Here is a 12,745-nt window from a genome sequence, read left to right on the forward strand (position 1 = left end):
GGAAGGTTGCCAACATTGGAAGGATGCAGGAGAATGAGGGAGAGAGAAATTGAGAGAGAGAGAGAAAGAGGTACCTGTGGGTAAGCAACTAGTCACAGCTAAAGCTATAGGACCTCGCACTGGGGCTCCAGGAGGGAATCCCAGGTGCCTGGAAGTATCATTCTGTCCCACTGGCTCCTGTGCTGAGGTGGGGATGGGGGGTGTTTTCTCTGGGGTGGGGACACCTGCCCCCCTCACTCTGTTCCGGAGATGGGCTACTGCTGTGGGGGAGGCTCAGTACTGGGGCTTCCCAAGGTCAGCTCCCTTGGGCCAGCCATTGCCCTCCCCCTGCCTCCCAGGTGGCCAGAGGGGCATCCTTGTTTAGGGTCACTCTAAACCTAAAGAGGAAGGAACTTTGGGTAGTCACTTTTCTAACAGTGCTATTTCTTCTATTCCTTTGACCAAAGTCTGAAGACAAAGTCTTAAGCTCTGAGCCTCAGTTCCCTTATCTGTAAAATGAAGATAATCCCTACGCCCCAGCCTTGTCAGGATCAGATGAGGAAGGGATGCAAAATGCCAAGCACATAATTAGGATTCAATAAATGGTCGCTGTTGTAATTATTTATTATTAGCTCAATACTGGTCCCACTTCACCTAGGAATACTTTCCAGCCCTCCTCTCCCCTCAGTTTCCTAAGGCACCAACAGGGATGCTTTGGCACTTACTGCATTCTTCTTCAACTCGTTTGTGCTCAAACTAGAGTATGTTCCTTGCATTTCTTCTGTTGCCCTCTCCCTCACCCCAGCATCCAAACAGAATCATACCATAAGAGGAACTCAAGGATGGGGAATGGAATGGGATTCAGAAAGGGAGAGAGGCAAAGAGGGATGGGTCAGGGAAAGACTGGGAAAGGGAGGCAAGAAGGTGGGGAAGGAGGTAGCATTGTCCAGGTGTTGACGGCGTGGCTCTCCGGAAGCACGGGACGGGGGAAGGATTGCCCAGAGAGGCCATCGTTGGAAGGGGGAAGGACTGTCCAGGGAGGCCATCATTGGAAGGGGGAAGGATTGTCCAGAGAGGCCATCGTTGTAACAGGGAGAGATTGCCCAGAGAGGCCATCGTTGGAAGGGAGAAGGATTGCCCAGAGAGGCCATCATTGGGGCCTCGGATGTCTTCTGCACTCCCTGGGTCCTTTTTACTTTTCCTCTAACTCGGATGAAAAGTAGAGGCTCTCCTTCTCCTTCCCTGCTCGTCTCAAGGAGGACAGTGCTTTCTAACTTGGCTAATACCTACTCACCCAACCTATCAGCTGATTCTAACAATGTTCTACCATCTACGGAATCTTCTCTGTCTCTGTTAACTCCCTCTCCGTCACCTTCACCGGTCACCTCAGGTGACTCACTTCCCTCTCTCTAGACATGGATCTGCTCATCTCTGAAACTAGGAGCTTCAACTAAGTGATCTCTAAAGTCCTTTTTCCCTCTAGTATTCCATATTTGCTCTTCTTGTCAGCCTTGGTCTCTACTTCTCAGTTATCCAAACAACTTAAACCATTGATCATCAATCCTCCTTTCAAAAAAATATCTTTTTCAAGAAAACTTATAAATGTCCACTAGGCTCTAAAGTTTTATAAGAACTTCCTTGGCCACTACTTATCCCCAATTTGTAAGTCAGTACCTAGCACATAGCAGGTGCTCAATAAATATGTGTTGAATAATTAGACAGATGGATGGATGGATAGAAGGATGGAACTCTTGCCATCATACACTCTGGGGGGTTATGAAATGCAGGGAAACATATTAATAGTTGATTGGCTTAAGAAAATCATGCCCATCCTGATTATAATGGCTGTTTGGTATAAACATTTGCAAATGTGTTATGAAATAACTACCAAGAAAGATTGGAATAACCATTTAAATTATTATCCATCGCCCATCACTTATCTTATCCATTGTCATCTTGTTCAGTTATTCTAATTTGAGGTGAGCTGCCCTCTGTCAAGTGGGTGTGATTTTTTAATCATCCACATACTAAGGAACATTTGGGGATGAGAGGGAAGGAAAGGAAGGCAAATGCTGTGGCTGCCTCAAGAGCTGTGACAGGGGTCTCCAAGTCCCCTTTGGGAGAAGAGGGGACAGGACATGGTCTGTCTTAATAATGACAACTGCCATTTACTGAGCACTTACTCTGAGCCAGACTCTTCACTCACATTAACTCACTTAATTCCCCCAACAACTCTCCGAGGAAGATGGTACCATTATTATCAATTTCGTCTTATGGACAGGAAACTGAGACTCAGAGAGGTTAAACAACTTGGCTAAGCTTATACAGACAGTAATGGGTAGATCAAAGATTTGAACTGCCATCCCCCATCCTGGGGGCCACATTGACCATCTCAAAGACCAAAGCTAGAAACTCCCGAAGAGGTTTGGGGGCCTCCTCCAGGATCCCAGATTCCTTATCCCACCTCCAAATATTTTTGCTCTTTGACTATGGGACATTTTCAACTCGGCAAAATAGATTTGGAGCCAAGCCAAGAGAGGGAGGGATTCTGAAAGATTTGTGATCTTAACAGTTGTCCTTCCTACACATTGATTTTGTTCCCACTATGTCATCTCTCAGGTCTGGGGGCTGCCATGCAACTCTATTTTATCAGTGTGTCCAGGGGTCTTTTGTCTCTGTCATGGATGGAAGAAAGCAGCAATAACAAGGAATCATGGTTCTTTTTAAAGAAGCTGTTCCAGATAAGTTTAGGCTACACAGTTGTGACACTGGGAACTTTTCAGTGAGGACACTTGGACCTCACCACACACCCCAGTGGATGTTTCCCTTCAAAGCCATCGACTTGGGAAGCCATGTAGTTAATCAAACAAATCTGGTCTCAGATTCTGTTTAAAACCCATCTTGTTGCCAGCGCCTTGGCTCGCATCTGTAATCCCAGCACTTTGGGAGGCCGGCCGAGGCGGGCGGATCACTGGAGGTCAGGAGTTCAAGACCAGCCTGGCCAACATGGTGAAACTCTGTCTCTACTAAAATTACAAAAATTAGCCATGGGTGGTGGCATGCGCCTGTAATGCCAGCTATTTGGGAGGCTGAGACAGGAGAATCTCTTGAACCCAGGAGGTGGAGGTTGCAGTGAGCTGAGGTCGTGCCACTGCACTCCTGACTGGGCGACAGAGCAAAACTCCCTCTCAAAAAAAAAAAAAAAAAAACAGCCATCTTGTTACTTTATAGTGACTCCATAGCTTTGATTTCAAACAATATCATGCCACTTGATCACTCATTTACTTTCCTATCAGACTTGGCTCCCAATGACTTCTGGGCATTTCCAAAGTATCAGACATATTCTCAAAGGATGAAATTCTGTCTCCATCACGGTTAATCAGATGCTTCTCTCACTGCCTCAGGCAGCCCCATAAGAAGAATTTGGAGAATGACTGAGCTGTGGCAGGTGAGGGAATGAACCTAAAGCTCCCTGACGTGACTATGTGGAGGGCCAGCAGGCATTTGAATGTGTAAGTTCTAAGCTTTGTTTTTTTAAACAGTCATTGCTTTATAGCCACACTTAGCACGGAGGAATGCAATCCAACGGCTGGAGGAAATCCAATGGACCCGCCAACCCCAGGTGAGGGCAGAGGTTGAGACTAGCACGGGCTTTTCTGGAAAATGGCCACTCTGGGTGCAGGTCCAAATTGGACACGGGACTGGGGCTGTGCATGCATCTTCTTAGCCACCTGCTTCCCCTGGTAACAGGGACTTCCTTTCTTCACTTCCGTCACTGAAGCAGGAAGAGGTGAGGCAGTGACCTCACCATGTGTGTACATGATGATTGAGGTGAGACATCAGGAACTCCACACACCTCCTCCTGGGGTCCAGTGTGACTGGGTTCTCTGGTTCTCTGTCTCCCGATTCTCCCTTCCAGAAGCATCTGCTCCTCTCCTCCTAAGGGTCTTGGGCTCTAGGTTTGAGTCAGGTGGGCCATAGAGGAGGAGCAGCAGAAGAGCCAAGAGTAGGAGGAAGAGAGAGGAGGCAGAAGACAGGGAGAGGGGATAAGAGGCAGTGGAGGCAGAGGTGTAGGTGGGAGTTAGGACGGGGGAGGGAAAGAGGAAATGCCCCAATATTCACAACCCTTCCCGTCCACAGCTGAGCGTGCCATCTCCCAGTGGCCATGTCAGAAGGGGAGAGCAAGGACAGCTCGGGCAGTGAGTGCCCCGTGTGCTATGAGAAGTTCCGGGACCTGGAGGGCGCCAGCCGGACGCTGAGCTGTGGCCATGTGTTCTGCCATGACTGCCTGGTCAAGTACCTGCTGTCCACTCGCGTGGATGGGCAGGTCCAGAGGACCCTGGTCTGCCCCATCTGCCGCTACGTCACATTCCTTAGCAAGAAGAGCTCCCGCTGGCCCTCCATGCTGGACAAGAGCTCCCAGACGCTGGCTGTGCCCGTGGGCCTGCCCTCCGTGCCCCCACTGGACAGCCTGGGCCACACAAACCCCCTGGCTGCCTCCTCGTCTGCCTGGAGGCCACCTCCGGGCCAGGCCAGGCCGCCAGGCAGCCCGGGCCAGAGCGCCCAGCTCCCCCTGGACCTGCTGCCCAGCCTGCCCCGGGAGTCACAGATCTTTGTCATCAGCCGCCACGGGATGCCCCTGGGGGAGCAGGACAGCGTGCTGCCCCGCCGCAGCCTGGCAGAGCTCTCGGAGGCCTCCCTGGCGCCCCGCTCCGCCCGCGCCTTCTGCTGCCGATCGCGGGCCCTGCTGCTCATCACGCTCATCGCTGTGGTGGCCGTGGTGGCCGCCATCCTGCCCTGGGTGCTGCTGGTGAGGAAGCAGGCGTGAGCCGCACCTCAGGGAGGCCGCCGGGCTAGCCGTGGCCTGGGGTGGGACAGGAGGCCCACGGCAGCCCTGGTGCCACCAAGCTCCGAGGGGCACGCGGGCAGGCAGAGGGGAGGACCTGGGCACAGAGAGGGCCTTGGGCTTCCCCGACCCCCGCAGGGGCTTCCGCTCGACAGAGAGGCTGGAGCTGACTCCATGCGCGCGGCGCGTGTTCCCCACGTGAATCCTCAGCAGATGCGTTCCCCTTCCTCTAGGCTGGGAAGATGGGTGGTCACTGCCCTCCTGCAGGCTCACCAGCCCTGAGCGGCAGACCTTACCTGCCAGGTGACCTGCCCAAAGCCAGGTGGGCCCCTCCAGGGACAAGAAAGTCCTGCCGGCAGACGTCTTGCTGGGCTGGCCGATGGCAGGATCCTCCAGGCCAGAATTCCCACCCGGGATTTGTGGCTTGCCCTCGGGAACAGACAGAAGGGGCGCCCAGAATCTCAGCACTCACCCCCGACCTCCACCACAGCACCCCAACCCCTAACCCTCCCTGTCCCCAACCTGCCAGCTTAGAAGGGCTTCCCTGAAGGAGAAGCTGATCTCAGAGGCTGCCCCAGAATTTCTGGGAGAATGAACAGAAACTGTTCTTCCTGGAGAGCTGAGGCCAGATCCAGAGACAGGGGTTGGTTGATAGAGGCCACCCCAGCAGAGTGCCCCACGAACGGAGCCAGAGGTCTCCCTGAGCCCTCCAGGCCCAAGGAGGGATCCAAACTTTGAGTCCTGGGGTTCTCAAGGGTGGCAGGGAGTGGAGGGGAAGCCTGACAGGCGAGCCTTGAGTCAGCTGAGAACTATGTGGGCAAACGAACCCCTGGGGGCTCCCGCCTCCCTCCCAGCTAGTCCTCCTCCTCATGACCCAGCCACTCATTTAGAGGCCACACCAGCTGGGCCAGTTTCCTAGGTGGATTGCCAGGCTGGGCTGGGTGAGGAAGGGTGGGGAGGAAAACAGCTGTGCTTGTCAGGGACGCCGCCATCTCAACCGAGAAATGCTGAGGCCCAGGTGCCCTCAGCTGCTCCTCGAGGTCTCTTTGCCTGGGGCCCCCAAGTTGGACTGTGAAGAGCCTCAGGTTGGGTCTAGCCTGAGGCATTCGGGGATAGCTATTAGCTGTTTATTGAGGTCCGTAAGTCAACCAACACCTTTCAATGGAAAACAACAAAAACCTCCAGCAATTATCTCAAATAAGTGGTGGTCTGCACCCAGCTGTGCCCACAGCTGAGCCCCCCCCAACCTCCCTCAACCTATACCCCTCTGGGCAATTTGCTGTCTTGGTAGGGAGGGAAGAAATAGCAGTCTACGTTTTATCTAGTTCCTAAATGCCTGCAGTGGTGGTCATTTGGGGACCGCTGGGGATTTGGGCCCCACTACAGGGGATATTTGGGACATAGAGAGGGCTGCTTTAAAAGCACTTGTGGGCTTCTCTGTGTGCATTTCAAGATTACAGAAGTGGCCAGGCACGGTGGCTCATGTCTGTAATCCCAGCACTTTGGGAGGCCGAGATGGGTGGATCACAAGGTCAGGAGTTCGAGACCAGCCTGGCCAATATGGTGAAACTGCGTCTCTACTAAAAATACAAAAATTAGCCAGGAGTGGTGGCGCGCGCCTGTAGTCCCAGCTACCTGGCAGAGACAGAAGATTAGCTTGAACCCGGGAGGCGGAGGTTGCAGTGAGCCGAGATCGTGCCACTGCACTCCAGCCTGGGTGACAGAGCGAGACTCCGTCTAAAAAAAAAAAAAAAATTACAGAAGAGCACAGGTGCTATTGGAGGGGAGGGATACAGATGGATTCCATGGGGAAAATATTTATTATAGGAATAAAAATAATGTTAAATTTGCAAAGACTCCAATGAGTCTCTTTTAACCTCAGCCAGGCTGTTTTAAACAGTGTCATGAATTTCTGGGAACCTGGTTCTAGTCTTTTCAGATTCTGTCGTATTTGCCAAAAGTTTCTTTCAAAATACTCTCAGCGTTTTCGTATGTTCAATGGTGACCTGTAGCTGCAACTCCTTTTATTGTCAGAGAATGCCAAAAGCTATTTTTAAAATAAAGGTATATATTTTCTCAAAGATTCCAGAGACTCTGCAATTTATGTGGGAAGCTCCGAGCCTGGACTTGAAGGACAATTCACTTTAGGTGAAAAAGTTTGATGCGGTATCTCACTCCTGTAATCCCAGCACTTTGGGAGGCCGAGGCAGGTGGATCATGAGGTCAGGAGTTCGAGACCAGCCTGGCCAGTATGGTGAAACCCCATCTCTACTAAAAATACAAAAAATTAGCCGGGCATGGTGGCGCACGCCTGTAGTCCCAGCTACTCGGGAGGCTGAGGCAGGAGAATCGCTTGAACCTGGGAGGTGGATGTTGCAGTGAGCCGAGATCATGCCACTGCACTCCAGCTGGGTGACACAGCGAGACTCTGTCTCAAAAAAAAAAAGAAGGAAAGGAAAAGAAAAAGTTTGAAATGCAAACAGAAATGGCTCTTACACATCTATTCAACCACAGTTGCAAAAGAAATTAAAATTAAAATTCGGCTGGCATGCCATTTTTCACCTATGAGCTTGTCGAAACCTGGAAGCCTCATAACCCACTCCGCTACTGAAGCTGAGGGAGGCAGGGGAATGGTTAGTGGGAAAGCGTATTATTAAAATCCCTATCAAGGGCAATGTGACATTATCTACCAAAATTTCTGCTTTGCTCCAGCAATTCCTGTTCTAGAAACATCCTACAGATATACTTGCATGTATGGGCAGCAGCATACATGTGATGCTATATAATTGCAGCATTGTTTATAAAAATAAAGGATTGGAAAAACCCTAAATGCTAATCAATAGGGTACTGGTTATCTATCTTAAGGTCCAGGGAATATCATGCAGCTGTAAAAGAAAAAAAAAAAAAGAACAAGAAAGGACTCAATAAACTTATATGGAATGTCTCCAAGGTACAATGGAAAATGAGGAAAAGCAAGGTGTGGAACACTGGATACTGGATACTACAATTTGTATAGAAAGAGCAGGAAATAGGCCAGGCACAATGTCTCACGCCTGTAATCCCAGCACTTTGGGAGGCCGAGGCGGGCGGATCACCTGAGGTCAGGAGTTCAAGACCAGCCTGGCCAACATGGGGAAACCCTGTCTCTACTAAAAATACAAAAATTAGTCGGGCATGGTGGTACGTGCCTGTAATCCCAGCTAATAGGGAGGCTGAGGCAGGAGAATTGCTTGAACCCAGGAGGCGGAAGTTGCAGTGAGCTGAGATCGCACCGTTGCACTCCAGCCTGGGCGACAGAGCAAGACTCTGTCTCAAAAAAAAAGAAAAAGAAAGAAAGGGGGAGAATAAGAATTTACATTCCTATTTGCTTACTTATGCATCAAAAAAGTGGGAATGCAGGGCACGGTGGTTCATGCCCAGCACTTTGGGAGGCCAAGGTGGGAGGATCACTTGAGGCCAGGAGTTCAAGACCAGCCTGGGCAACATAGTGAGACCCTATCTCTATTTTTTTTAAAAAAATTGTAATTACCTTGTGGTGGTGCACCTCTGTAGCCCCAGCTACTCAGGGGGTTGAGGTGGAAGGGTCCCTTGAGCCCAGGAGGCTGCAGTGAGCTATGATTGCACCAATGTACTCCAGCCTGAGCAACAGAGTAAGACCTTGATGACACAAAGAAAAGAAAGACAAGAAGGGCAGAAGGGAGGGAGGGAGGGAGGAAGGAAGGAAGGAAGTTGGGAAGATGTACAAAACACTAATAATTCTGACTAGCCATGGAAAGGAATGAGAAAATGATGGAATGGGAAGGGGAGTTTTCACTTTACCTTTTTTTTTTTTGAGATGGAGTCTTGCCCTGTCGCCCAGGCTGGAGTGCAGTGGCGCTATCTCGGCTCACTGCAAACTCCGCCTTCAGGGTTCACGCCATTCTCCTGCCTCAGCCTCCCGAGTGGCCGGGACTACAGGCACCCGCCACCAGGCCCAGCTAATTTTTTTGTATTTTTAGTAGAGACAGGATCTCACCGTGTTAGCCAGGATGGTCTTGATCTCCTGACCTTTTGATCCACCCACCTTGACCTCCCAAAGTGCTGGGATTACAGGCGTGAGCCACCGCGCCCGGCCTCACTTTACCTTAAATTTATCCCTTTTGATGTTTGAACCAAGTAAATTTGACATTCAAAAACTGAATTGAAAAATTATTAGAAGCTAAAGATATCTTCAGTGTACACGCCTGTTGCCAAGTAAGATTGCCCCAAGAACAGTCAAGAGCTGCCAAACCACCTGTCCTGTGGTTCGAGAGTGTCAACTACTGGCTTAGTGGGGCTGGTTTGTCTGGTTGGAGGTGTGACATCTTATGCTAACAGGCGCCCAAGGAGTAAGGTTTAAAAATTTAATGTTCTCAGCGTTCCTGAGTTCCTGAGCATTTCTCTGGGCCCCGTCATTGAATGTGCTTATTTTGATTCCCCCTTCTCTTCTTTTCCTCTTTGTTTTCAAATAAAATCTTTTGTTTTAAGCAACCATCATGCGGTGAGGGCACTACAGGACAATACCATTACACAGACAGAGATAGACAGATAGATAGACAGACAGACAGACAGACAGATAGATACATAGATAGATAGATGGATAGATAGATAGATAGTAGATAGATAGATAGAGGGATGGATGCCTAGGATTAAACTTAGTTGCTCTTCTCTTCCTCCCCTTATCCAGAGGCACCCCAACCCCTGCAACACACACACACACACACACACACACACACAGCCACTTCCCATCATAATAACCTTTAACAGTAATACACACTTACACAGTCTGAGCCTACCAGTCAAGCTTAAGGATCCATAGCATTGCCAGCAGGGCCCTGACGAGGGTTGCCAGGATCCTGGGCAGGCATATTAGAGACCTCTGTGCCCCTCAGAAACAGTTCCATAACCTCTCCCCTCACTGAACCCTGTGTGACTCACAAGACCACTCAGCTGCTATCTCCTTTTGACCTCCTTGTCAGTATAAATGTCCTTTTTGGGTCCAGGTGCAGTGGCTCATGCCTGTAATCCCAGCACTTTGGGAGGCCGAGGCAAGCGGATCACGAGGTCAGGAGTTCGAGACTAGCCTGGCCAACATGGTGAAACCCTGTCTCTACTAAAAATACAAAAATTAGCCAGGCATGATGGCGTGCACCTGTAATCCCAGCTACTCGGGAGACAGAGGCAGGAGGATCGCTTGAACCCGGGAGGTGGAGGTTACAATGAGCCAAGATTGTGCCACTACACTTCAACCTGGGCAACAGAGCGAGACTCCATCTCAAAAAAAAAAAAAAGTCCTTTTTCAGGGACACACAATAAACAACTTTGCCTCACCCTTACAACTCCTCCTCCTACCAGGATAAATTAACTCCACAGCTCATTCTCAGCACAAACCACTTGCAGTTCCCAATATGCAGTGGGGTGCAGGCCTGGGCCTTTGCTTATGAGCCTCACTCCGACTGAAACACACTCCCCCCACCCCAACCCCCACTCCACCCCATCTACCTGGAAAACTCCTACCTAGCTTTTCAGAAACAGTATAGTTCCAGGGTTACCTCTGAAGACGTGCCCACTTCCTTGCTCAAGGGAACTGCCAGCTCCTACGCCACTCCCCCCATCCCCCACAAAGCATCCATCGGTGACACTTGATTATGCTTATCTGGTCACATCTGTCTCCTCCTTAACGAAGTGCTCCTTCCGGGGAGGCTAGATCTTATAGATCTTGGTATCTCCAGTGCCTGACACAGAATTTAGTAAACAGTAAGAGCTGGAGAAATATTTGGAGAATGAGTGAATGAATGAATAAACCTGACAGCTTGGTGTTTAGAAAAAAGTTAAGTCTAATCAACTCTGGGTGTGGAATCTAGCTATAATCCCTGCTTTGCTATGTCTGAAGGCTTCAAAATGATCCTAAAGGGACCTTTTTCAAATCCAGGAAGAGGAATGTGGGCAGCGAGGGAGAGAGAGTGCAGTCAGACTAGGCTGCAGGGTGAAGGCAAGGTACCCAACAGACACACGTTAAGAGAAAGGGGGCCGGGCACGGTGGCTCACGCCTGTAATCCCAGCACTTTGGGACGCCAAGGCGGGCGGATCACGAGGTCAGGAGATCGAGACCATCCTGGCTAACACGGTGAAACCCCGTCTCTACTAAAAATACAAAAAGAAATTAGCTGGGCATGGTGGCGGGAGCCTGTGGTCCCAGCTACTCGGGAGGCTGAGGCAGGAGAATGGCGTGAACCCGGGAGGCAGAGCTTGCAGTGAGCCGAGATAGCGCCACTGCACTCCAGCCTGGGTGACAGAGCCAGACTCCGTCTCAAAAAAAAAAAAGAGAGAGAAAGGGACGGCCAGGCGTGGTAGCTCACGCCTGTAATCCCGGCACTTTGGGAGGCCGAGGCAGGCAGATCACTTGAGGTCTGGAGTTCGAGACCATCCTGGCCAATGTGGTGAAACCCCATCTCTACCAAAAATAAAAAAATTAGCCAGCCAGGAGTAGTGGCTCATGCCTGTAATCTCAGCTACTCAGAAGGCTGAGGCAGGAGAATTGCTTGAACCCTGGAGGCGGAGGTTGCAGTGAGCCAAGATCGCACCACTGTACTCCAGCCTGGGTGACAGAGCGAGACTCCGCCTCAAAAAAAAACAAAAAACAAAAAAAACAGATAGGGACGTTCTAACTAGGCTACTGGCCATTTGCATCTGTATGGACAATTTGTACCCTGCAAATTTTCACATTGTATCAAGTGTCATGCTGTATGGATGGTGGGCTGAAGGTTTAATTTTTTTTTTTTTTTTTTGAGACAGAGTCTTGCTCTGTCTCGCAGGCTGAAGTGCAGTGGCATGATCTCCACTCACTGCAAGCTCCGCCTCCCAGGTTCATGCGATTCTCCTGCCTCAGCCTCCCGAGTAGCTGGGATTACAGGTGCACACCGCCACGCCCGGCTAATTTTTTTTTTTTTTTAGTAGAGATGGGGTTTCGCCATGCTGGCCAGGCTGGTCTTAAACTTCTGGCCTTAACTTCTGACCTCAAGTCTGCCTGCCTCAGCCTCCCAAAGTGCTAGGATTACAGGCGTGAGCCACCATGCCCGGCCTGAAGGTTTCATTTTGAGACTCGGTATTGAACAGAGGGAGAAAGAAAGGAAGGCCTGGGAGAGTAGGGTGTCAGCAGAGGATGTGAGGGCTGAGGAAACAGAGAGGGTCTTGGTGGGAAGACAGGAAGACGATGGGGACACCCGAACAGGAAGGGAGTTGGGAAACTAGTAAGGACAGTAGGAAGAAAGAGAAGGAGTGACAACGTGAAGGCCAGAAAGGCAAGGCAAGGAAGGAAGGCAGGCACCTTCGGCAGCTCCCTAGGACTTCCAGATCCAAATCACACTCAGCTCAGCCCTAGAACCCCTGGGCTCCCGTCTAAATGCCTCTCTTCAGCGGCAAGGACCTGGTTCCTGGAAAACGCGAGTCACGCTGCTTCACACCTCCAAGCCTTCCTTCAAGCAATTCCTACTGCCTTGTGGAGCGAATGCTAACATTCTTCCAATTCCAGTCAATGCTGACCTCACCTCAGAAGTCTTCCCTGACCCCAGAGCTCCCTTCTGCTCCTGAATCACAGAGACAGCAAGGGCAGCTGGCTCAGCGAGCACTTTTCCTGTGGTCTCGTGGCTGTTGATTCCCTTGTCTATCTCTTATAGACAGTAAACTTCCTGCAGGCACAAATTTTGACCTATTTTGCATCGCCAGTGTCTAGTTTCAGGGCTGGCCCAGGAAAGAAGCCTCATAAATATTTGTTGAAAAGAGTCGCAGCAGAGGAATTCTTGCTGAATTTTTCAATGATGAATAAAATCTAGGGCTACTTCCTTCACAGCATATTTAAGAACACAACTATTTTTAAATCATGAAAACGCATGTTCGTTGCTG

The 12,745-nt window shown here is 50.3% G+C and overlaps 1 protein-coding gene across 1 annotated transcript; it reads left to right on the forward strand.

The window, feature by feature from the left end:
• Positions 1–2,707: 2,707 nt before the first annotated feature.
• Positions 2,708–12,532, forward strand: RNF222 (ring finger protein 222). Its single transcript, XM_063598746.1, has one exon. The coding sequence runs from the start codon at positions 4,145–4,147 to the stop codon at positions 4,805–4,807; it is 663 nt and encodes a 220-aa protein (XP_063454816.1). The 5' UTR covers positions 2,708–4,144; the 3' UTR covers positions 4,808–12,532.
• Positions 12,533–12,745: the final 213 nt, after the last annotated feature.

Source organism: Pan paniscus, chromosome 19 (genome assembly GCF_029289425.2).
Source record: "Pan paniscus chromosome 19, NHGRI_mPanPan1-v2.0_pri, whole genome shotgun sequence".
In the NCBI taxonomy this organism is placed as follows: domain Eukaryota; kingdom Metazoa; phylum Chordata; class Mammalia; order Primates; family Hominidae; genus Pan; species Pan paniscus.

Coding starts and splice junctions, on each gene's coding strand:
- RNF222 (XM_063598746.1), top strand. CDS start 4,145: ATGTCAGAAGGGGAGAGCAAGGACAGCTCGGGCAGTGAGTGCCCCGTG.